We start from the raw sequence: 27,073 nt of genomic DNA on the forward strand, positions 1-27,073 counted from the left end.
CCACCCAGGATATTAGTGCCCCTCCAGCTTAGGTGCAATCCATCCTTCCGCAGGAAGGTTCCACCTTCCACAGAAGATATCCCAATGATCAACATATCTAAAAGCCTTCCCTCCTGCACAAACCCTGTAGCCATGTGTTCAGCTGCACTCGCTCTCTGCTCCTTGTCTCACTTGCACGTGGCACCGGTAGCAATCCTGAGATCACTACTGTGCTTGTCCTACTCTTTAGCTTCCAATCTAACTCCCTAAAATCACTTTTCAGATCTTCATCCCTTTTCTTAGATATGTCGTTGGTGCCTATGTTCACCACGACTTCTGGTTGCTCCCCCTCCCCCTTAAGAATCCTGCTGACTCGATCCGAGACATCCCTGGGCCTGGCACCCAGAAGGCAACATACCTTCTGGGAGTCTCGTTCACGGCCACAGAATCGCCTATCCATTCCCCTAATCATTGAGTCCCTATCACTATTGCTTTTCTATTCTCCCCTCTTCCCTTCTGATCCACAGAGGCAGGCTTAGCACCAGAGATCTGGCCGCTAAGGCCTCCCCCCAGTAGGTCACCCCCCAAACAGCATCCAAAATGCTATATTTGTTTTGAAGGGGAATGGCCACGAGCAATCCCTGCACTGTCTGCCCATTCATTTTCCTTCCCCTGACTGTAACCCAGCTACTCCTGTCCTGCACCTTGGGTGTGGCTACCTCCCTGTAACTCCTCTCTATCACCCCCTCTGCCTCCCGGACGATCCAAAGTTCATCCAGCTCCAGTTCCCTAAGGCGGTCTCTGAGGAGCTGGATTTGGGTGCACTTTCTGCAGGTGTAGTCAGCAGGAACACCGGTGGTATCCCTCACCAGCCACATTCTACAGGCGGAGCATGCAACTGCCCTAGCCTCCATCCCCTCTGATCTGAATTCCCCAAGACATTTAAAGGGGAAAAAAGATTAAACACCCTTTAGGCCCTTTAAAAAGAATATATATAGTGTTGCTACTCTCCCAAGTGAAACTTCTCAGATTGGTGATTCTGCTAAATGATACAATGATAGCTTGCTGCCTCCCAAAAAACAAAACAAACACAAAAAAAACAATTTTTAAATTAAAAATCCCAAAACAAACAACTCTTACCTTGCAAAATGTAGCTGCCCTGTGAACCAACTGGAACTCCGTCCTCTGACTCTGCTCCCAGTCAGCTGCGCTCTCTTTAAACTCCCTGCCCCCTTCACGCTCTGAGGCAATGTAGGAAATGAAATGAAAGGAGCACCTTGCTCCCTCCTCACGCAACCCCCTCAGTCACCAAACTCTCACTATAGCACTCAAAACACACCCAAATTCAGCACTCCCTCAATCACCAAACTCTCACTATAGCACTCAAAACACACCCAAATTCAGCACCCCCTCAATCACCAAACTCTCACTATAGCACTCAAAACACATCCAAATTCAGCACTCCCTCAGTCACCAAACTCTCACTATAGCACTCTAAACACACCCAAATTCAGCACTCCCTCAATCACCAAACTCTCACTATAGCACTCAAAACGCACCCAAATTAAGCACTCTGAGATGGCTCACCTTTATATCCCGGCCCTGGACACTGTCCGTATGGAGTTTGCACATTCTCCCCATGTCTGCGTGGGTTTCACCCCCACAACCCAAAGATGTGCAAGATAGGCAGATTGTCAACGCTAAATTGCCACTTAATTGGAAAAAATAATTGGGTACACTAAATTTTAAAAAAAAGAGTAAATCTGACTCATTCACCCATTCATGAGGAGCCTGAGGCTGAAGTGTAACCAAAACTTGTATAACCAGTTCAGGTAGTGAGACAGGACTGCAGCCTCTCACACTGAATGTATCAATGACTCATCGAGTCCTCCAGGCGACAAACATCAGCGCAGCCTGGGAGTGGGAGGTTTAAAAAAATTGCCTTTCTGTTATTCTTACTGTAAGAAGTCTTACAACACCAGGTTAAAGTCCAACAGGTTTGTTTCCAACACGAGCTTTTGGAGCGCTGCGCTCGTGTTGGAAACAAACCTGTTGGACTTTAACCTGGTGTTGTAAGACTTCTTACTGTGCTCACCCCAGTCCAATGCCGGCATCTCCACATTATTGTTATTCTTACTGGCACTAGGACCCGGCTGGGAACAGAAACTTTGATGTTCCGCCCACACTGTGCTCTACGCTGAACCAAGATGGCCCGCAGTTAACCAGAGTCTTGTCCCCGGAGAAAAACTGGGAGCAGCAAACACGGGATCTGCAGTTTCGTATTCGAAGTTTGAAGCCTTTACCAGATATTTAGAAACTTTATACGTCTATCCGATTCCACGTTTCCACATCCTTCCTGTGCCCACCCCTGTCCAACGCCGGTCCCTCCTCATTGCCATCATCCCATTGCGCATGCTTGAAAGGTCGGTTCCTCACTACGCATGTGCGCCCCTCTCTGTGGTGTGGATAGGGGGCATTCATGACCGCGGGGAACTGTAGGTACAGTCCCCGCCATTGAAAGTCTTAATTAGTGAAGTGATTTTTTTTTTGCTTATGATGTGAAAATTAGGGATAGAGGGTTATTTATCCCTCCGTTAAGGGGAAAGGTTCTTTCCTATCTATCTGTGCCCCTCATAGTTTTAGAGACAGCAATCAGGTCACCCCTCAGCCTTCTCTGCTCCAAGGAAGACGACACCAGCCTACCCTGTCTCTCTTGATAGCTGGAACGTTCCAGCCCAGACAACATCCTAGTGAACCTGCTCTGCACCATCTTTAGTGCACTCATTTTCTTCGTATAGTCTGGAGACCAGTACTGCACACACTACTCCAGCTGTGTCCTAACCAGCGGTTTATATAGCTCCATTATAGCCACCATGCTCTTATATTCTATACCTCAGCTAATAAAAGCAAGTATCCCATGTGCCTTCCTAACTACCTTATTTACCTGGCCTGCTGCCTTCAGAGCTCTACGGACATGCACACCAATGTCCCTCTGATCGTCTGTACTTCCAAGGGTCCTACCATTGATTGTATATTCCCTTGCTATAGAACATAGAACAGTACAGCACAGAACAGGCCTTTCGGCCCTCGATGTTGTGCCGAGCCATGATCACCCTACTCAAACCCACGTATCCACCCTATACCCGTAACCCAACAACCCCCCCCCCCCTTAACCTTACTTTTTTTTTAGGACACTACGGGCAATTTTAGCATAGCCAATCCACCTAATCCCCACATCTTTGGACTGTGGGAGGAAACCGGAGCACCCGGAGGAAACCCACGCACACACGGTGAGCACGTGCAGACTCCGCACAGACAGTGACCCAGCCGGGAATCGAACCTGGGACCCTGGAGCTGTGAAGCATTTATGCTAACCACCATGCTACCGTGCTGCCCATATGTTAGTCCTCCCAAAATGCATCACCTCACACTTTTCAGATTCTCTAACCAGCCCATCAATATCGTTTCCTCATATTGAGGTTACATTGTGTAGGTCTAGACCGGGTGGCAGGTTGCCTTCCCTGAAGGACATTACTGAATCAGTTGGGCTTTTATGGCAATCCCACAGTTTTCATGGTCACCTTTCCTCATGCCGTTTTGATTCCATGTACAGAAGCTGATGACGGTTCAGGCCATGATGAATCAAACGACTGTTAGGTCCTGATGTGATGTTTAAAAATCACCCCTTCTAATATTCTGAAAAATGAATTCAAAGAGGAGAAAAAGAGTGATAAACACAAAGGCAGCTTGTGAAATGGAGTTGGATGAATCTGGTCAGCAGCAACAAACTCCAGCTGTCATTAAACTTGTCATAACACAAGTGTTGTCCCATGGGGGAGAAACCGTGGCAATGTGGAGGCTGTGGGAAGGGATTCAATTACCCATCTGAGCTGCATATTCAGCACCGGGGAGAGACTATTCACCTGCTCTGTGTGTGGGAAAGAATTTACTAAGTCATCCCACTTTGTGAGACACCAGCGAGTTCACACTAGGGAGAGACCGTTCACCTCCTCTATGTGTCGGAAAGGTTTCACAACCTCATCCCACCTCCTGTCACACCATCGTATTCACAGTGAGGAGAGAGTTCTGACTGTGAGGAAAACTATAAAAGGCAAAATGATCTGTTAAACCATAAACGCACTCACACGGGGAGAAGCCATTCACCTGCTCAGTGTGTGGGAAAGGATTCACCCGTTCATTCGATCTGCTGACACACCAACTTGTTCATACTGATCAGAGGCCGTTTAAATGTCCTAACTGTGGGAAGAGCTTTAAAAGCCGGAAGGATCTGCTGACATATGAATACACTCACACCAGGGAGAGACCTTTCATCTGCTCTTTCTGTGGGAAAGGTTTCACTTGGAAGTCCAACCTATTTAATCACCAGCGGAGTCACACTGGGGAGAAGCCGTTCATCTGCTCAGTGTGTGGAAAGGGATTCACTCAGTCATCCACTCTGCTGGCACACTAGCATGTTCACACTAGGGAGAGGCCATTCTCCTGCTCAGTGTTTTGGAAGAGATTCACTCGGTCATCTACACTGTTGAGGCACCAGCGAGTTCACAAGTGACTGCAGGGATTGGATTTGGATTCTGCTGTTGATCACATCCGGACTGAATCATCTTCACTCTGACAGCTGGAGTTTGTTGCTGCTGATATTAATAAGCCTGAAAGCTGGGGTGTGCATTGATGTTCTGTATAAATATTGACAGAATCAGCCTTGATTCAGACAGTGTTTTGAATATTTGATTTCCTCAATGATAAGAGGAGACTGATTGATCTCCTGTTACTGATTGAGACATTATTTTGATCGTTCCTTACTCTGAATTATTTCTGTTCTCTGGTTCACCTTCTCCCAGATTAAACACTGAGCTTTCATCAATCCTATCAATCTGTTGGAGACATTGGGCGGTTGGTGAGTTTCACCTGATGTTGGTGTCAGTTGCCCTCGGACGATTTCCCAGTTTTCTGAAATTCCAGTGTAGTTCTGTGTTGATGTAATGATCGGAGTTTCAGTTCCAGTGCTGATGATGGAGGGCCTGTGCTGACAGAACCACAGAATTGTTACAGTTCAGCAGGAGGCCATTCAGCCCATTGAGCCTGCACTGCTCACTGAAAGAACATTCTACCTAATCCCACTCCCCAGCCTTATCCCTGTAACCTTGCACATTCTTTCTTTGCAGATAATAATCGAATTCCCTTTTAAATACATTGATTGAAGCTCCATCTCCATCTGAATATGTTCTTTCCAGACTCCATCCACCCTCTGGGTGGAAACATTTGGCCTCGCATCACCTCTGCTCCTTTTGCTAATTATTTTGAATCTGTGCTCTCTCGTTCTTGATGTACTCCTGAGGGGAAATAGCTTTTCATTATTCACCCTGTCCAAACCCCTCAGGATCTTGATTACCTCTACAAGTCTCCAATCAGCTTTCTTTTCTCCAAGGAAAACAGACCCAACCTCTCCTCATAGCTCCAGTTATTTATCCCTGGAATCATTCTTGGGAATCTTCTCTGGACTGTACGCCAATGTCTTCACATCCTTCCTCAAGTTTAATAAAATTATCTCCTGGGATGTGGTGTCGCTGGCTGGGCATTTACTGCCCATCATTAATTGCCCTTGAGCTGAGTGGTTTGCTCAGCCATTTCAGAGGGCATTTTCAGAGTCAACCACTTTGCTATAGGCTGGAGTCACATGTCGGCCACACCAGGTAAGGGCAGGAGATTTCCTTCCCTAAAGGGAACAGCCTCCCCGAACAGGCGCCGGAATGTGGCGACTAGGGGCTTTTCACAGTAACTTCATTTGAAGCCTACTTGTGACAATAAGCGATTTTCATTTTCATTTTTCATTTCACATGAGGGAACCAGATGGGGTTTTAATGACAAACAACGATGGTTTCATGGTCATCATTAGACTTTTAAATCCAGATTTTTAAAAATTGAATTCACATTCCACCATTCCAGATACTAACTAAGAAGTAAATTTCTGGACTAAAGAATTGTGAGTTCTTCGAAGATGTAACCAGCAAAGTGGATAATGGGGATCCTGGAGATGTAGTATATCTGGACTTCCGGAAGGCGTTTGATAAGTTGCCGCACAGAAGGTTAATTGACAAGGTGAAATCCCATGGAATATGGGGTAAGTTATTAGGTTAGATAGAAGACTGCTGACGGACAGGAGACAGAGAGTCAGGATAATGGTTCTTTTTCTGGATGGCAAGAGGTAACTAGTGGGGGTGCCACAGGGTTCAGTCCTTGGGCCCCAGCTATTTACAATCGATATTAACGACTTGGATACAGGGATAGAAGGTTCTGTAGCCAAATTTGTAGATTACACAAAAATAGGTGGGATAGTAAACTGCAATGAGAAAATAAGAACCATACAAATGGATATAGATAGGTTAGGAGAGTGGTCCAAAATGTGGATAAGTGTGAGGTCATGCATTTTGGTCAGAAAAAATGGAAAGGCAGCTTCTCTGAATAAGGAGAGACATCGGGGTGCTCTTATATAGAGGGATCTGGGTGTCCTTGTGCATGATTCACAGAAAACGAGCATGCAGATGCCACAGATAATAAGGAAAGCAAATGGAATGTTAGCAAAAGGAATTGAGGAACAAAGTGTTGTTGCAACTATACACGGCATTGGTAAGTCTGCACGTGGATTATTGTGCACAGTTTTGGTCCCCTTATTTGAGGAAAGATGTAGTGGCATTAGAGGTAGTTCAAAGGAGGTTCACTAGGTTGATTCCAGAGATGAGGGGAGATTGAATAGTTTAGGCCTATACTCTCTCTTAGAAGAATGAAGGGAGATTGAATTGAGGTAAAGAAGATGCTAAAAGGTATGGATAATGGGCGGCATGGTAGCACAGTGGTTAGCATTGTTGCTTCACAGTGATCCTGGGTTTGATTCCTGGCTTGCGTCTGTGCGGAGTCTGCACATTCTCCCTGTGTCTGCGTGGGTTTCCTCCGGGCGCTCCAGTTTCCTCCCACAAATCCTAAAAGACATGCTGTTAGGTAATTTGGACATTCTGAATTCTCCGTCCGTGTGCCTGAACAGGCGCCAGAATGTGCAACTGGAGGATTTCCAGTGTTACTTCATTGCAGTGTTAATGTAAGCTAACTTGTGACAATAATAAAGATTATGAAGTAGACGTGGAGCTCTTGTGCCATTTTAAACAAGAGGTCATAATCTTAGAATAAGAGGTAGCAAATTTAAAACAGATTTCATAGAATTTACAGTGCAGAAGGAGGCCATTCGGCCCATCGAATCTGCACCGGCTCTTGGAAAGAGCACCCTATCCAAGCCCACACCCCCACCTTATCCCCATAACCCAGTAACCCCACACAACACTAAAGGCAATTTTGGACTAAGGGCAATTTAGCATAGCCAATCCACCTAACCTGCACATCTTTGGACTGTGGGAGGAAATCCACGCCCACGGGGAGAACGTGCAGACTCCACACAGACAGTGACCCAAGCTGCGAATCAAACCTGGGAGATGAAGCAATTGTGCTGCCTATTTGAAGGGAAACTACTTCCCCAAAGGGCTGTGCATCTGTGGAATTCGCTACCCCAGAGTGCGATGTATGTAGGGACAGTGAGTAAATTGAAGGAGGAGTTAGACGGATTTTTAATTGGTAATGGGTTGAAGGCTTATGGAGGACGGTGGAGTTGAGCCCAGGATGGCATCAGCCATGATCACATTTAAGGTGTTTAGACTCGGTAAGCTACATTGCCTACTCGTGCTACTCGGTCAAGTGTTCTCAGGAGGAGATGCTCTGACTGATTTTGCAGTCCCGCTCTTGGTCTTTAGCATTGTGGGTAGCAGATGAGGAACATATCAGCTATGATAGAATGGCGGAGTAGACACATTGGGCCAAATGGCCTAATTCTGCTCCTGTATCTTATGAACTTCTGACTGTACACAGAACAATATTTTTCACTGTACCGCAGTACATATGACAATAAAACAAATACAATACAAACAAGTCTTGTTCACCCATCCCCTGGGCTCACTTTCCTTTTAAGAAGTACCAAAAGTTGAAATTTCCCATTCTTCTTTTCCTGTAGTTGTGATCCTCCTGATCTCTGTAATCTCCTCCACACACACCCTTTCAAGATCTCTGCACTCATTTAATTTCGGCCACTATAGCACTCCTGATTTATTCGGTCCACCATTACTGACCTCTTATCATTTGACTGGGCCACAAGCTCTGGAATTTCCTCCTTAAAAATCTCCGACTCTCTAACTCACTTTCCTCCATTAAGATTATCTTTAAAATCTAATATCTCCTCTTGTGGATCAGTGTCAATTGTTATTTTGTAACATTTCTCTGAAATGTCTCAAAAACCTTTATTGTCAAAATAAATTTGAATTATTGTCACAGCCCTGGAGATGTATCATTGTTCTGTCTCATAAATAGGAATTTGTAACTCAGAGTGAAAGTCTGTCATGATGAAACATTTCAAAAATGTTGCCCTCAACAATGATGGCGACTGAGACTGAACTCCGCTGCTGCTGCCCCCAATAAAAATGGTGGGTGCGCGTGCGCACTGCTACTAATGTCCAAATAAAGTTGATCGGTGCGCATGCGCAACCGCGATAGCGCGCGATCGAGATGGCAGCAGTGGCGTGCAGAGGTCTGGTGATGCCCGGGGCAAATCTTGATTGTATGCCCCAAAGACTCAAGTATAAGGCCTAATATACTGAGAAATATTATGAGAAAGGAAAACATTTTGAATATATAAACACAGATGAAACATGAAATAAACGCTTTATTCGATTTTAATATAAATCAATCAAATTTATTAAGTTCTTTTCCCCAAATGATACCTCCTGTCACAAAACACCTGAACTACTTCACTTTTTACATCAGCTGTGAGAAATTCTTTTTCAATGCTTACTAAAGCCAGGTTGGTCAGTCGCTCCTGTGACATAGAAGACCTCAGATATGTTTTTATTAATTTCAGTTTTGAAAATGACCTTTCACAGCTTGCGACTGAAAATGCGATTGTAAGCAGTAATCTGTATGAAACACACAGCTTCGGAAAGACATCCCTCCCATACTGCAGTAAAGACTCCAGAGCATCTTTAGGGTCAGGGGGAACTCTATTCCCTCCAGCTCGAAGGAGCATCACAAAATCAATAACTTTGTCATATAACTGAATTGCAACCACATCATTGCCATTATAATTTGCAAAGTCTGAACATTCCTTTTTTAATTTCTCTCTTTCTTGTTCATCTTCAATCACTCCTGAATTCAAGTTCAGAAGAAAAGAAAATCGGTCACTGAGTCTTTGAAGACGGACACTGCGGTCTTCAATTTCAGTTTTTAATCTGTTCACAATCTCTACCATTACTCTATTCATTTCTTCTTGTGCCGTCAGTCCACTATCTCTTGCTGACTCTCCAGGCATTATTCTTCTTCTCCTTGTTCGTGCAATTGGTATTGCCCAATTTTGACAATATTCATTGGCTAAATCTATTGCATTGTGGATAATTTCATCATTCTTCAAATTCAAGATATGAATAAGTCCTCTCAGATCACAAGAAGCTTCATGGAACCCCATTTTCGGATCCTGCAAACGTTTTGAGACTTTCTCCACTGATGATAAAACTGAGTACCAAAAATTTAATAAAGCTATAAACGGGAACTGTTGAATAGAGTTCAGTAGCGATCCTGCATCAGATTTAGTTTCCCTTGAAAATTCTCCTTCCAGCAGGTGTTGAAGGCTTGCAATAACGTTGTCACACTCTTCGTGGATTACTTGCACAGCATCATGGCTGGAACTCCATCTTGTGTCACACTGTCTTTTCACAGTCCGAGTGACAAATGATTTTAACACTTTCCAACGAGAAGTAGATGAAGAAAAAAAATGTAAAGAGTTTTTCTAGAATGCCAAAAAATGTAACAACAACAGGTTGCACCTCACTTACATGGACACAGGCCAAATTGAGACTGTGGTTCTCGCAGTTCACAAACACAGCTTTTGGGTTAACTTCAAGAATTTTTTGTTGAACACCTCCTCTTACTCCAGCCATAACTGCTGCGTTATCATATGCTTGACCACGACAGTCATTCATGGAAATTTTGTCTTCTTCCAATTTTTCCTGAATTTTATTTACCAGGCTGACTGCATCTTTCTCGTTGACTTGAAAAAATCCCAGAAATGTCTCCTTTATTTCTACTTTTCTGTTTTCATCAATATGAACGTAACGCAGAATTTCAGAAACCTGATCTTCATGGGCAATATCTGGAGTTGAATCCAGCATTATGCTAAAATATTTTGTGCCCTTAATTTCGGCAATTATATTTTTCTTGACAGTTTCACCAAGAAGATTGATTATTTCGTTTTGAATTCTGTTGGACAAGTAGGTGACACTTTTTGGTTTCTCTTTCCCTCTCTGCAAGTGTTTTGCTAAGATGTCATCATATTTGGCCAAAAGTCTGATTGTTGCTAGAACGTTTCCTGTATTTTCACTGACTGTCTCCCCTGGCTCTGATAACCCAGATATTCCTTCTCCTCGATGTCCACGATAGGCCAGATTCTGTTTTGCCAGACAGGATATAACCTCGACAATCCGTTCAGTTATAGCTTTCCATCTTTTCTTTTCAGCAGACATTTGCTGTTGAAATTCAGCATCTATCGTAGTTGAATGATGGAGTCGAACTACAAGGTTCAGGTATTCCCTCATGTGAGCTCTATGAGAAGGGCTTTTCTCATGGTCAGGTATTGTTGGATTTAATTTTCTCCAAGTGGAGAAACCGTCTTCCTTTCCAAAGTTTGACACAGACAACAAATGCTCCTTTGAAAACAAAAAGCAAACAAAACTAGCATGCTTTCCGATATGGAGAGTATAACAACCATTTTCTCTCCACAATTTCTCCGTTTGTGGAAACTTTATCAAGCCACTGTTTGGAAAATGATCTCCCATCCTTCTCAGCAAATGGACCACTTTTATTCTGATATCTTTCAGGGCCATGTTGTAATATTGTCATCTTCAAATGATCTGGAATCGGTTTCTTCAAACAGCCAAAATCGCTTCTTTGCAAAAATATGCAAATATCTTCTTTATTTTCTTCACATGGATCATCATCCTGACAACGAGACTGAGGAGAGAGAGTATTATGTTCTGACCGAGCTGAATCCGTATCAGAAAAATCCTTCTCTGCACCCACATCATCTTTTATTTCTCCAGGTTCTCCTACTTCTTTACTTCTTTTTATCCATGCATCTAATGCCCCTCTTTGATGGGACTCTTCTTCGACTCTGGCCCTCTTTTTTTTCCTGTTCTGTGCTCCACTCGGTTGTACACGAAATACTCGTAACATTTCATTTTCTATCTCAAAAACCGTAAGACGCATGAGAAAATGGGAAGAAAATGGTAAACAATCGGTCAGTTGCAGACGGATAAACCATATTTCATTTCTTTGTTCCTTCGTATCAAATTATTTCACACTGATTCTCCACTGATAATTTTGTGCAATTTATATCATAGACTTGCAAATTAGTGGTATCTGTATTCGAATATTACCATGTTAAGGAATAAATGTCTCCTATTCCGAGATTAACTGCCATAGCAGTCCTCTGATCATCCAGGCTTCACTCTTACTACATCCCACGTAAATATTTCATTAAATATCGCCAGAAAACCTATAAAAAACCGTAGTTGCACCTGTTCTAGGTAAAAGAACTAATCTAGATGCACAAAAAGCTGAAGAAAAGACGAGTTATGACTCGAGGAAACGCAGGAACGAACAGCCACGTCTGCTTGTTGCTTTTGATGGTTGCACCATGTACATCATGCGCATGCATGTGGGGGGGATGGGGAGAAGGACCATTTTCTCTAGACAGAAAGGGTACACCATGTTAAAGGAATAAAGGGCTAACAACTGCCTCTGCAGTGTGGTGAGCCTCCAAAAATTGATTTATCACCGCTGAAATTATAAAATTACTATCTTATTTCCTTCTCTGGGGCAGCACGGTGGCCTAGTGGTTAGCACAACCGCCTCACGGAACTGAGGTCCCAGGTTCGATCCCGGCTCTGGGTCAATGTCCGTGTGGAGTTTGCACATTCTCCCCGTGTCTGCGTTGGTTTCGCCCCCACAACCCAAAAAATGTGCAGAGTAGGTGAATTGGCCATGCTAAATTGCCCCTTAATTGAAAAAAATAATTGGGTAATCTAAATTTAAAAAAAAAAATTTATTAAAAAAATTTTTTTTTTTTTTTTTCCCTTCTCTGATTGGATGCCCCCATCCAATGGATGCCCGGGGCCAATGCACCGTCGGCCCCCCCCTCTGCACGCCACTGGATGGCAGCCCCATTATCCCGTCTGTGAGAAAGTTGCAGGCCCCGGTACCGGTAGGTTATTTTTACGGGTTTTCGGTTTATATAACATATTTACGAAGTGTATCCAACGACGCGCCTGATTCATCTCTCCCTAAGTCCCGCCATTCCCATCGTTACGGAATGTGGATCCGAGAAAGAATTTTCTCTGCGCCGCCATTAATCACACTGCGCATGCTTCACGAGGCCCAGTCCCGCCCCCTCATTCACTCCGATTGGCTGGAGGACCAGCCGCTCCTGACCGGTCCTCCGAAGCCGCCCCCTGAACCCTATTGGCCAGGAGCTGCCGTCAATCATTGCCCTGGCTTTGTGAGGTGTCAGGTGAGAGGCGGGGTTTACAAATCCCGGGTGCGGCCCCAGAGCCGAACAATGAACATTCTCCATTCTCACTGTCCGTCACTTCCGGCTTCTCTCCACAAACAACCTCATCGAGACCAGGGGTGGGGGAGACACTAACCCAGTGACAATGTCGCTGCATTAGTGGGAGAGTCTAATGTAACCTCACCTGTTCAAAAAGGCAGAAAGTAGGAAACTATTTAGTTTAAAAGCTGTTATTGGGAGACCTGGAATCCATTATTGAGGAAGTAGTAACTGGACATTTGGAAAGTTAAATCGCAATCCATCAGAGTCAGCCTGGTTTTGTGAAGGGTAGATCGTGTTTGACTCAATTGTTTGGAGCTCTTTGAAGTAATAAGCCAGATGGATAATGGGGTCCTGTAGACGTATTTGGACTTCCAGAATACATTTCATAAGATGGAATTTGACAAGCATAAGTGTGAGGTTATCCATTTTGGTCAGAGGAATAAAAAGGCAACTTATTATTAAAATGGAGAGAAACTTTAGAGGACATTGGTTTGGGTGTTGAACAAATATTTCACATCTGTCTCCAGCCAAGAGAATGAGGAGGTAGATATGGAACTCGGGGAGAGAGACTGAGAGGTTCTTGAGCGAGTTGACAGAGGGAGTGACAAGGCAGTGGAAGTGTTGGCAGGCTTAAAAGTGGCCAAATCTCCAGGTCTGGATGAATTGTGTCGCAGGATGCTGTGGGAGGCAAGAGAGATTGTAGGGGCTCTGACCCAAATTTTTAATTCCTCTTTGGTGATGAGATGGTGCTAGAGGACTGGAGAACAGCTAATATGATCCCACTATTTAAGAAAGTTTGCAGAGATAAGCCAGGGAACTACAGACCAGTGAGTCTTGCGTGAGAGGTAGGGAAACTATTGGAGAAAATTCAGAAGGAAAGAATCCATCTCCACTTGGAGAGGCAAGGTTTGATCAGGAATAGTCAGCATAGCTTTGTCAGAGGGATGCCTTCTCAGTAAAGTGAAGCAGAGCGACACCGCCGCAGGCCGGCCTTGGCCCGGGAGTTGGGGCGCCCGGCCAGCCCCAGCTCCTGCAGCGAGAGCGACTGCATATGTAGCAAGGCCGAGGCCGTGTCGTTGCCATTGGCGTTGCGGGCCACACAGTGGTAGGTGCCGGAGTCCATGCGGCGGACCGAGGTGATCTGCAGGCTGCCGTCCGGCAGAGTTGGGGCCGGAAAGGAGTGAGGGGCAGGCGGGGGTCCGGGCGCCCGGGGAGGAGGACGTGGTCCTCGGGGTTCAGGCCCAGGTCCTCGCCTACTGGACCCAGGCCCCCGGGGAGCCCCATCCCAGCCTCGGGGTGGCCTAGCCGCTGGCGCCGTGGGTTGAGCCACAGGATGAGGGGCAGCGGCTGGCCGTCAGCCAAGCAGCGCAGGGTGACGGTCTGGCCCTCTCGGGCCTGCAGCCGCTGCGGCCTCTTGTCGCGGAAGTGGGGCCGGCGGCAGCTGAAGCTGCTGGCTTCCCCCAGACACCCACCCACACACACCACACCTCACCCCAGACACCCACCCACACACACCACACCTCCCCCCAGACACCCACCCACACACAGAAAACCTCCCCCAGACACACATCTACACACAGGATACCTCCCCAGATGCGCACCCACACACTCGACACCTCCCCGCAGACACCCACCCCCACACACCACACCTCCCCCCAGACACCTACCCACACACAGCACACCTCCCCCCCCAGACACACAGGACACCTCCCCCCACACACACACCCACACATAGGTCACCTCCCCCAGAGACACACCCACACACAGGATACCTCCCCCAGACGCACAACCGCACACAGGACACCTCCCCCCAGACACATACCCACACACAGCATACCTCCCCCAGACACACACCTACACACAGGATACCTCCCCAGACGCACACCCACACACTGGACACCTCCCCGCAGACACCCACCCACACACACCATACCTCCCCCCAGACACCCACACAGCACACCTACCCCCAGACACACTGGACACCTCCTCCACAGACACACTCACCCACACACAGCACACCTCCCCCCAGACACCCAGCCACGCACAGCACACCTCCCCCCAGACACACTGGACACCTCCCCCCAGACACCCACCCACACACACCACACCTCCCACCAGACACCCACCCACACACAGCACACCTCCCCCCAGACACACTGGACACCTCCTCCACAGACACACACACCCACACACAGCACACCTCCCCCCAGACACACACTCACACACAGGACACCACCCCCAGACACACACAAAGCCATAGGACAACTCCCTGAAAATGTCACGGACAAGTCCAGAAAATAATCAAAAAGGCTAAAGGCATTCATATCTAGAGGATTGGAGTATAACGTCACAGACGTTATGCTGCTGTTATACAAAACCCTGTGAGACCCCACTTGAAGAACTGTGAGCCATTCTGGGCACCACACCTTCGGGAGGATATTTTGGTCTTGGAGGGACTGCAATATAGATTTACTAAAACAATACGCCACGATACTTGGACTATGGGGCTTACGACGGGAGATTATACAAATGAGGCCTGTTTTCGCGAGAATTTAGACGGTTAAGGTGTGATCTGATTGCAGTATTTAAGATATTAACAGGGAAAGACAGGGTAGATAAAGATAAACTATTTCCACTGGTTGGAGATTCTAAAACTGGGATCACTGTCTAACAATCAGGGCTGGACCGTTTGGGAGAGATGTTGGGAAGAACTTCTTCACACACGGTGGGAGAGGTTTGGAACTCTCTCCCACAAACAGCAGGTAAAGCTGGATCAGTTGTTAAGTTTAAATCTGAGGTAGAGTTTTGTTAAACAAAGATGTTAATGGATATGGAGTTAGGTCACAGATCAGCCTGACCTCACTAAATGGCAGGACAGATTCGAGGGGCTAAATGGCCTACTCCTGTCCCTATGTGTATTTCTAAAATTCAGACAACACTATGACAGGGAAAGAGTCCGGATTAGAACCTGAGTTAGTCCGAGCTGCAAACCATCCCTCCAGATCCTTGCCCTTCATGGATTTAATGAAGGTCAAGGCAATAGTTGGATTATTGAAAGACTTGACGGAGTTGTTGGATACCATTTATCGGGTTGCAAGATAAAGCCTGACGGAATTCACTCCCCACAGCCTTGAGCTGCCTTTGAACTTCATTGAAGCCTCGACGCTTTGTTTGTGTTGCTGCTGAAAAGTCCCAAATCCTCACTCCCGCCTGGAGCCAGACGCCACCTCACCGTACCCATCTCCAGGATCTTCTTTCCAGTTGTGGAAGTGAATGATTATAGGTCTGGGATGAAAACTATCCCTCGGACTCAGAGACAGGATACAATACATCCTTTCTAATTTGAAACGCCCAGGCTTCACATTCAGCTTCAGAAAACGTGCCAGTCGGTCCTCGAAGAACCTAACAATAGCCTTACCCTCCACACTAAATGGACAGAAAATAACAGCATTTATGGGCCGCCCGGTAGCACAGTGGTTAGCACAGTTGCTTCACAGCTCCAGGGTCCCAGGTTCGATTCCCGGCTTGGGTCACTGTCTGTGCGGAGTCTGCACGGTCTCCCAGTGTGTGCGTGGGTTTCTCCGGGTGCTCCGGTTTCCTCCCACACTCCAAAGATGTGCAGGTTAGGTGGATTGGGCATGATAAATTGCCCTTAAGTGTCCAACAAGGTTAGGTGGGGTGTGGGCGTAAGTAGGGTGCTCTTTCCAAGAGCCGGTGCAGAGTCACTGGGCAGAATGGACTCCTTCTGCACTGTAAATCCTCTGGGGTAGAGAATTCCAAAGCTTCACCACATCCTCGAGTAAAGAAATCCCTCCTCATCTCAGCTTTCTCTCCATTTTCCTGCCAGTTTCCCATAACCCTCGTCGCCCTCAATTAGAAATCTGTCTGGGGTGGGGGGTCCATCTGTGATACGGGAGCGGCTTGGGTCACTGTCTATGCAGAGTCTGCACATTCTCACTGTGGCTGCCTGGGTTTCCTCCGGGTGCTCCGGTTTCCTCCCACAGTCCAAAGATGTGCAGGTTAGGTGGATGGGCCATGATAAATTGCCTTTAGTGCCCAAATAAAAGGTATGGGGGGGTTACTGGGTTACGGGGATGGGGTGGAAGTATGGGCTTGGGTGGGGTGCTGTTTCCAAGGCGCAGACTCGATGGGCTGAGTGGCCTCCTTCTGCAATGTAAATTCTATGATGACCATCTGACAGGCCGACAACTCGGATGTTCTTTCTCCGACCCTCGGTCCTCCAAGTCCTCCCGGACCTTCGCCAGACACTCGGCTGGTTTTCAAAGGATTGAATTCTTGCCTCCATCGAGGAGGCTTCTTGCTGAATGTTCAGGATTCTCTCCTCTGGATCATCGAGCCTCTTCATGGCGTTTTGCAGCTGGGCCTCATTAACTCACAGATATTGAGTCAGCACACTCAGCCTCTGGTCAATAACACGGATAATGTCGGCAGTCATCATTTTCACCGCCTCCCAGTGAGCGGGGGGTCGAAAGACCACCTGAGGGTCAGGCCGCCATGTTGAAAAGGCGGCTCCATTCCTGCTGAATCCACCTGCGCTATTTTATCAGCGCATTTCTTCACTTTTTCTGGCTTAATCCTACCAGGCCGAACCCTGAAGTCTTCCAGGGACACGATAACAAATATTAATTCAAGAATTAGGGAGATGAGTGCCGGGCTATCAGGATAAGTGACAGGTTATAGGTGAGTGACACCAGAACCTGTGGAAAAACAGCTACTCCCGCACCCGTATCACAAACCCTCGCCCCCTCCCCCACCCCCACACCACAAACAGATTTCTGAGTGAGGGTGACGAGCGTTATGGGAAACTGGCAGGAAAATTGAGAGAAAGCTGAGATGAGGAGGGATTTCTTTACTCAAGGATGTGGTGAAGCTTTGGAATTTTCTATCCCAGAGGATTTACAGTGCAGAAGGAGTCCATTCCGCCCATTGACTCTGCACCGGCTCTTGGAAAGAGCACCCGACTTAAGCCCACACCCCACCTAACCTTTTTGGACACTTAAGGGCAATTTATCATGGCCAATCCACCTAACCTGCACATCTTTGGAGTGTGGGAGGAAACCGGAGCACCCGGAGGAAACCCACGCACACACAGAGAGAACGTGCAGACTCTGCACAGACAGTGACCCAAGCCGGGAATCGAACCTGGGACCCTGGAGCTGTAAAGCTACAGTGCTAACCACTATGCTGACCACTGTGATATGGGGGATAGTGTGGGAAAACAGTGATGAGGTTGGTCAGCCAATGATCCCATTGAATGGTTCAGGCTCAATGGGACGAATGGCTGACTGCAGCTCGTATTTGTTTTTATCTGCTGGACAGGAAGCAGTGAGCTGAGCTTGGATCTGTCAATCAGCCTCAATCAGCACCTTCAGGAGAATTGGGAGGGTGAATATTAGATACAGCAGAGTGAGAATGGAGGGAGAGTGTGTGGGATGGAGATTTACAGCTTTCGGGGAATGAGAGAGAGGAAAAAACGTTCCATAGAAATGAGAATTGTTGTTCCACGTTTCTGTCCTGTACTGACAGTGATGAATTTTGTAAATTGTTTTGACAGGATATTCCATGAGGAGGAATTACAGACAGAAATCTGAAACATTACGTCTCGATCTGACAGTCACTCAATTCCCTGGAACCTGAATATCATCGGCCTTTGAATCTAGAAGAAGAAATGTTTGCCCGAACTGTCACCTAAAGATTTCAAACATCAGTGTGACTGGAAAAGCACCGAGACCCACACAACACACACCCCAGTGAGAGTGTTCCAGTGAACTGACTGTGGAAACATCAGTGTGACTGGAAAATCACCGAGACCCACACAACACACACCCGAGTGAGAAAGTTCATAGACTCCCAGAATTTACAGTGCAGAAGGAGGCCGTTTGGCCCATCAAGTCTGCACCATCCCTTGGAAAGATCAGCCTGCCGAAGCCCACACCTCCACCCTATCACCGTAACCCAATAACCCCACCCAACCTTTTTCAACACTCAGGGCAATTTAGCCTGGCCAATCCACCTAACCCGCACATCTTTTGGACTGTGGGAGGAAACCTACGCAGACATGGGGAGAACGTGCAGACTCCGCACAGACAGTTCCAGTGAAATGTCCGAGGAAACCAGTTACACAGCCTGAATAAACATAACATTCACAGCAGGGAGACACCATACCCGTGGTGTGTCTGTGGAAGAGGCTTCAACTGATCATCCAACCTGGAGAGACACAAGGTGACCCAAATCATGGGGAAACCGTGGAAATGTGGGGACTGTGGGAAGGGATTCCAAGCCCCATCTCAGCTGGAGATTCATCGACGCAGTCACACTGGGGAGAGGCCATTCACCTGCTCTCAGTGTGGGAAGGGATTCAGTCAGTTATCTAATCTTCAGGCACACCAGCGAGTTCACACTGGGGAGAGGCCATTCACCTGCTCTCAGTGTGGGCAGGGATTCACTCACTTATCCCACCTGGGCACACATCAGCGAGTTCACACTGGGGAGAGGCCATTCATCTGCTCTCAGTGTGGGCAGAGGTTCCGTGCTTTATCCACCCTGCGGAAACACCAGCGAGTTCACACTGGGGAGAAGCCATTCACCTGCTCTCAGTGTGGGAAGGGATTCATTGATTCATCCACCCTGCGGATCCATGAGCGAATTCACACTGGGGAGAGGCCATTCACCTGCTCTCAGTGTGGGAAGGGATTCCGTGATTCATCCAGCCTGCAGAAACATCAGCAGTTTCACACTGGCGAGAGGCCATTCACCTGCTCTCAGTGTGGGAAGGGATTCACTCAGTCATCCGGCCTGCAGTCACACCAGCGAATTCACACTGGGGAGAGGCCATTCACCTGCTCGCAGTGTGGGAAGGGATTCACTCAGTTATCCACGCTGCAGAAACACCAGCGAGTTCACAGTGGGGAGGGGCCATTCACCTACTCTCAGTGTGGGAAGGGATTCACTCAGTTCTCTCACCTGCGGACACACCAGCGAGTTCACACTGGGGAGAGGCCTTCCACTTCTCAATTTGCGATGGCATTGCATACTTCATCGCACCTGCTGTGACACCAACAATTTCACAATCGATTACAGGGGTTGGATTCTGCTGTTATTGTTTCTGCTCTACATCCAGGACTGCATTTTGTTCATTCTGACAGGTGGTCAGTGGGGATGGTCAGAGGGTTTCTTTCTGCTGGACTGGCCGGTCTCACCATTTTGCCTCCAGTTGGCTGATTCTCTTTGAGCCTTGTTGCTAATACCTGGCTTCAAATTGCACAAGAATCACAGAGTGAAAGGGTGTTTGGAAGTTTGAAGATATTTAGTTCCTATTTCTGTTTGGAACCCCCGAAGCGTGCCATGTTGCCATGGAGACGGGCCCTGGTGGTTACATGATTCTTTTGTTTAATTCATCTGTGTGTTCCTCACAGAAGAAAACAGTTTATTTTGTTTAATTTATCTGGGTGTTCCTCACATAAGAAAACTATCAGGGTATGAGGGGCAAGTTGTCTGAGGTGGACTGGGAAACTGATTGGTACAGGGAATACCTAATAGTTAAGGAATATTACATATTTATCAGGGGGTCGGTCAGCTCAGTTGGCTGGACGGCTGGTTTGTGATGCAGAGCAAGGCCAACAGTGAGGATTCAACTCCCGTACTGGCCGAGTTTATTCATGAAGGCCCCGCCTTCTCAACCAGGCCCCTCGCCTGAGGTGTGCTGACCCTCCGGTTAAATTACCTCCAGTCAGCTCTCTCTCTGTCAAAGGGCGAGAGCAGCCTATGTCCTCTCGGATTTTTGTGACTTTTATTTTGCATATATACAACAAATATAGATTCCTTTAAAGAATAAAAATCAAACAGGAAAAGTGATGGAACCGTGGCTAACAAGAAAAGCGAAAGATTCCATGAGATCCATTAGAATTCAGCAAAGGAGGACCAAGAAACTGATGAGAGCAAACTGGCGAGAAACATAAAAACCGACTGGAAAAGCTTCTACAGGAATGTGAAAAGGAAAAGATTAGCAAAGACCAATGTGGGTCCATTCCAGGCAGAGACAGGAGAGTTTATAATGGGGAGTAAGGAAATGGCAGAGAAACTGAACAATGTGTGTCTGTCTTCACAGAGGAAGATACCGAAATTGTCCCCAAAACACCAGAGAACCAAGGGACTGACAGATTAGTATTGGTGAAAAAGTAGCACTGGAGAAATTAATGGGACTGAAAGTGAATAAATCCCCAAAAGCTGATGATCTACATCCCAGAGTGTTGAACGAGGTGGCTGTGGAGATCTCTATTCCTCATTCTAAATTCTCCTGACTTTATCTGGATTGGACAAACCTTTGTCTGAGCCAAACGTTTCCTTTTTACGTAGCCACAGAAGCTTTAACAGTCCATTTTTATGTATTTTGCAAGTTCACATTCTATTCTGTTCTCCCCTTTTTTTCCCTCAGTGTCTTGGTCGAAGAACTGAAGTAAATCCTCGGGAAGAATCATCAATTTGGACAGGTTCCGAGACAATTAAGTTTCGATTTCCAGGACAGAGTAACTATAATCGTGGAGTGTGATTTTAGGTTGTGTAAAAGGGCAAAGTTCTATTTTCCAGTTTAATGTGTCAGGTTCTGAGTTAAAGTAGCTCCTAGTTTGTTTGTTGCATTAAAAGTCATAAAACTTGTAGTCCCATCATGTGATCCTTTAATTTGTTGACTGGGAATTTGATTTGTTTCAAGAAGTTGCTGACCTTTATGGAGATCCTAATCCACAAGTTTTGTCTTCCTATTTGAGCCTCGGGCACCTTTCTGTCTCTATTGCTCGTGTCACTGACAGCCAGGTGATGGAGCTGAGGGCTGAATTTAGCTGAGAATAACGGGGCCTGTGCCCCAGTTGGGGAACTGCCATGGGCATCGCTAATAGAGACAGGAAGATGCTGGAGGCCTGACTGGGAACTGCACCTCCAACCAATCCGGGTTTGGGAGCTGGGAGGGTGACTGGGGCTGACGGTGATACGACCCCCAGGGTTCAGTGCCCCCATGTCCAAAGCGGGGAGTCATGGGAACAGGGTACAGAGGAGCTGAGGGGAAACCATTTGGACCAGAAAATTGTGAACATCCTGTCACTCCGGTTGTCTTTGATCCTCAAGTAATTTTCTGTTAGATATTTTTAACCATGTTCTGTTTCATCAATTTTTTTAAAATAAATTTAGATTACCCAATTATTTTTTCCAATTAAGGGGCAATTTAGCGTGGCCAATCCACCTACTCTGCACATTTTTGGGTTGTGGGGGCGAAACCCACGCAGACACGGGGAGAATGTGCAAACTCCACACAGACAGTGACCCAGAGCCGGGATTGAACCTGGGACCTCAGCGCCGTGAGGCGGTTGTGCTAACCACTAGGCCACCGTGCTGCCCATTGTTTCATCAATAAACTTTTAACAGGAAAATATTTGAATTTGAGAAAGTAACAAGGGATGTTAATAAAGGGGAACCTGTAGATGTGCTTTATCTGGATTTCCAGAAGGATTTTCCCAAGGTGCCACATCAAAGGTTATTACACAAAATAAGAGCAGCAAATGAGCTGGGGTGAGATGGACACTGGTAACATTGTGGAAATTGAAATATCTGGTATACAGTTCCCAGGGAGAGGGATTGTCTCAGTAGTTGGGGAATGGAATTTGTAGTGGTGACTGGAGACAATGGCTTTGACCTTCCCAATATTTAATTGGAGGAAAACCTTTCATACAGTACAGGATGTGGGATAAGCAGTTTGATAATTTAGTAACAGTGGAGGAATGGGGGTGAGGTAGAGCTGGGTGTTGTCAGTGTGCATGTGAAAACTAACACTCTGCTTTTGGGATGATGTCACCTCGTGGCAGCTTGTAGATAGGATGTAGGAGGGGCTGACGATAGATCCTTGGGGAACACCGAGTACACGGACTGTGGCGAGGAAAGGGAGATTGGAAATGGAATGGTAGTTTGCAAAGATGGGAGGGACAAGTGTTTTTTTAGGATGGATGATGACAGTGGATTTAATGCTGAGACAGTACCAGCAGAGAAAGAGCTGTTCACAATATCGGCTCACATGGAGAAGTTGAGATGTCAGCAGTTTATGGGAATTATCAATGGAGCAGAAGGGGGGAGGGGGGGTCTCATGGACAAGGTGTGTTCTGACAGGAAGTAGGAGAAAAAAATTGTAGAAAGATGTAAGTTCAGAACTTGGACAAAAATGTACTTAGAGACGGTTTGGTCCGGTAGGTTAGTGGAGGGAAGCAGCAGAGGCCGCTGATCGGATTGTCTCAATCTTTGTCACAAAGAAGCTGTGTGAGCTACTCACAGTTGTTGTTGAAGATGAGGATGGAGGAGACGGGGAGAAGGAGACCTTCAAAAGGAACTAACTTGTGTTAGCGATATTAAAAAGACACCACACGCTTTGTTTAACACAAACTGATTGACTTGATTTTTATTCAGAATTTAATTCCTTGTGACTGGATTAGAGTTTATGAACATCAGCAGCAATTGACCCCAGTGAACATGTTCCAGTCCAGGATGTGATGAACAGCAACCAATCACTGAAGTTACTTGTAAACTTGCTGGTGCATCAGCAGGTTGGATAACTGAGTGAATCCCCTCCCACACTCGGAGCAGGTGAACGGCTTCTCTCCAGTGTGAACTCGCTGGTGTACAGTGAGGTCAGATGATCGCCTGAATCCACTTCCACAGTGAGAGCACCTGAAAGGTCTCTCATCAGTATGAACACGTTGATGAGATATCAGTTCCCCAGAACTTTTATAACACTTCTCACATTCTGGACATTTAAATGGTCTCTCCCCAGTGTGAACTCGCTGATGTACAGTGAGGTCAGATGATCGTCTGAACCCAGTCCCACAGTGAAAGCACCTGAACGGCCTCTCCTGGGTGTGAACACGTTGATGGGACATCAGTTCCCCAGAACTTTTATAACACTTCCCACAGTCTGGACATTTAAATGGTCTCTCCCCAGTGTGAACTCGCTGGTGTCTCAGCAGATTGGAGGAATGAGCAAATCCTTTCCCACACTGCAAACAGGTGAATGGCCTCACCCCAGCATGAATGTGTTGGTGTGTCAGCAAGTGGTATGAGTGTGTGAATCCCTTCCCGCACTCGAAGCAGGTGAACGGTCTCTCCCCAGTGTGAGTGCGCTGATGGATTTTCAACTTGGATGGATAATCGAATCCCTTCCCACAATCCTCACATTCCCATGGTTTTTCCCCGGTATGACTGCACTTATGTTTCAAAAGGCCAGATGATCGACTGAAGCTTTGTCCACACACAGAACACATGTACGGTTTCTCCCTAGTTTGAGCGGTGCATCTTCCTTCCATCTTCAAACTCCTATGATATTTATGCTACGAACATTTTGGTGAGTGTAGATCTTGATGTGATGGTTAATTTGAATTTCCTGACTGAAATTCCTTCACTTCTAATACTCTGCGAAATTGATTCAAAACAGAAAATAGGGAGTGAGAGAGAACCCACAAAAACACATAGGCAGGTTGTGAAATTGAGCTGAATGAATCTGGAAACTAGTGGGGCCGGCACTGGGAAAAAGTGACCATGAAAACTGCTGGGTTGTCATAATAATCAACTGGTTCACCTCTATGGGAGGAGAGAGGGAGTGTGTGCGAGAGGGGGAGTAGGTGAGGGTGCGAGAGAGAGAGGGTGCGGGAGAGAAAGGGTGCGGGAGAGAGAGAGAGAGTGCGTGGGACAGAGAGCATTTGGGAGAGACAGAGAGAGGGAGTTTATATGTGTGTGTGTGTGTGTGAGTGAGAGTGTGTAAACACCGCAAATGGTAATGACCTGAAATGCAAACACTTAATGTTCGAAGGACGATAGTGTTCACTTCCTGATGAATCGAGTGAAGCTGTCACATTGCGATGTAAGAGTTTGCTCGAGGTTCCTGTCTGTAAATCCTCTTCTAATACCCTGAAAATGAAATTTACAAAAGGTATCAATGTCAATCCAAAAATGGAATTCAGAAAATAAATTTGTGGTTTGGGTTTGTCGTGCGTAAATTCTCCCTTTCTAACTTCCCGTAAAAGGAGTTTCCACATCCATCATTGTGTGGGGTGGCACAGCGATTAACACCGCTGCCTCACAGCACCAGGGACCTGGATTCAATTCCGGCCTTTTGAAAATGAAATGAAAATCGCTCATTGTCAAGAGTAGGCTTCAATTAAGTTACTGTGAAAAGCCCATAGTCACCACATTCCGGCGCCTGTCCGGGAAGGCTGGTACGGGAATTGAACAGTGCTGTTGGCCTGCTTGGTCTGCTTTCAAAGCCAGCGATTTAGCCATGTGCTAAACCAGCCCTAACCATTGTGACAGTTCCAGATGGTGAGAGCCGCCACAGGCTCAGGCAGATTGTCCAATATTTTAAAAATAATAATTTTAGACTACCCAATTCATTTTTTCCAATTAAGGAACAAAAGCATAGGCAGCACGGTAGCATGGTGGTTAGCATAAATGCTTCACAGCTCCAGGGTCCCAGGTTCAATTCCTGGCTGGGTCACTGTCTGTATGGAGTCTGCACGTCCTCCCCGTGTGTGCGTGGGTTTCCTCCGGGTGCTCCGGTTTCCTCCCACAGTCCAAAGATGTGCGGGTTAGATGGATTGGCCATGCTAAATTGCCCGTAGTGTCCTAAAAGGTAAGGTTGGGGGAGGGGGGGGTTGTTGGGTTACGGGTATAGGGTGGATACGTGGGTTTGAGTAGGGTGATCATTGCTCGGCACAACATCGAGGGCCGAAGGGCCTGTTCTGTGCTGTACTGTTCTATGTTTTAATTTAGCGTTGTCAATCCACCTACCTTGCACATGGGCGTGAAACCCACGCAGACAGAGGGATAATTTGCAAACTCCACACGGACAGTCACCCAGGGCCAAGATTCGAACCCTGGTCCTCAGCGCCGTAGTCCCAGTGCCAACCACTGCACTGCCTTCTCCCTTCTGCACTTTGCCCCTCGTCCTCATCAGCAATCTCTCAATTTGAGGACGTCTACCCAGGGTCTTGAGTTTCTGCCATGGGTGGACAGAACCACAGATCTTTAGACCATGAGGTATTGGGATCCGGAGAGCAGGATGTTTTTCCCTTTCTTTCCATCAATCCACAGCCCCATCATTCAGACATTGGGACTCAAAGGGTGGTATAGTTTGATGGAAAAGTTGTCTCCATTCTGAACAATGGGGAACAAGCCCCTCCCACTCATTGAAACATCGCCCCGACAAAGATGGCGACCACGCATGCGCGACCACGCATGCGCCCTGATGCACACTCAATCCAATAAAGATGGCGGCCGTTAATCCAGGCCTAAAATGACAGGCTGCAGCCCCGCTCGTTCCAATCTAGGTCCCGTAAACTCTTTTCAGAGTTTAGTGACTCACACAATGTGCTAACGCAGCGTTTCCAACATTCCCCGCGATCTCACGCACGCTACATATTGTTAACCGCCTCTTACTAATTATGGATGCAAAGAAGAAACAGCCACTCTCCATCGCCATTACTGATACTGCGCATGCTTCAATCACAGCCCGGCCCCGCCCTTCATTCACTCCGATTGGTTGGATGACCAGCTGCTCTCCGTCGGTCCTCCAGTCCCGCCCCTTCTCTTCCTATTGGTCCGGAGCCGCTGTCAATCATCCGGGCATTGTGAAAGTTCCAGATGGTGAGAGCTGCCACAGGCTCAGGCTGATTGCCCAATATTTAAAAAAATAACTACCCAATTCATTTTTTCCAATGAAGGGAAGCGTTGTCAATCCACCTACCTTGCACATCTTTGGGTTGTCGGGGCAAAACCCACGCAAACGCGGAGAGAATTTCATAGAATGTACAATGCAGAAGGAGGCCATTCGGCCCATCAAGTCCACACCGGCTCCCTGAAAGAGCACCATACCCAAGCCCACACCTCCACCCAATCCCCATAACCCAGTATCCCAACCAACACTAAGGGCAATTTAGCATGGCCAATCCACTTAACCTGCACATCTTTGGACTGTGGGAGGAAACCGGAGCACCCGGAGGAAACCCATGCAGACACACGGGGAGAATCTGCAAATTCCGCACGGCAGTGTCCCAGAGCCAGGATCGAACCTGGGACCTCAGCGCTGTGAGGCTGCAGTGCTACCGTGCTGCCCTTGATTGTCCAATAATAACAGTGAGAGTCTCAGTGGGACAATCAGACAATAATAGTGGAGATGGGGCCCAGAGGATAAACAGCAAAGGATTCACTCACTTTGAGAGTAACAAACACCATGTCTGTTCCAATAAGTCAGACTGCAGTGAGTGAGCGAACACATCATTGGATCCAATGTAATGATAATGCAGCCAGTATCGAGAGAACCACAACTAAATT

General features: G+C 46.9%; 1 protein-coding gene across 4 annotated transcripts; it reads right to left on the reverse strand.

Annotated features, from left to right (window-relative positions):
- Positions 1-23,138: 23,138 nt before the first annotated feature.
- Positions 23,139-26,251, reverse strand: LOC119960295 (zinc finger protein 239-like). 4 transcript variants are annotated; one of them, XR_005459365.1, is made up of 3 exons: positions 25,532-26,239; positions 24,527-24,652; positions 23,139-24,157 (listed from the first exon to the last, which is right to left on the reverse strand). XR_005459365.1 is itself a non-coding variant. In XM_038788042.1 (3 exons), the coding sequence occupies exon 3, from the start codon at positions 24,049-24,051 to the stop codon at positions 23,266-23,268; it is 786 nt and encodes a 261-aa protein (XP_038643970.1). In that variant the 5' UTR covers positions 24,052-24,157; positions 24,527-24,652; positions 26,180-26,251; the 3' UTR covers positions 23,139-23,265. The 4 variants fall into 4 exon arrangements, 3 of the variants coding, with proteins under 3 accessions (XP_038643970.1, XP_038643972.1, XP_038643971.1); XM_038788042.1 differs by having other exon boundaries at positions 26,180-26,251; XM_038788044.1 differs by having other exon boundaries at positions 26,106-26,213.
- Positions 26,252-27,073: the final 822 nt, after the last annotated feature.

Source organism: Scyliorhinus canicula, unplaced genomic scaffold, assembly GCF_902713615.1.
Source record: "Scyliorhinus canicula unplaced genomic scaffold, sScyCan1.1, whole genome shotgun sequence".
NCBI lineage: Eukaryota > Metazoa > Chordata > Chondrichthyes > Carcharhiniformes > Scyliorhinidae > Scyliorhinus > Scyliorhinus canicula.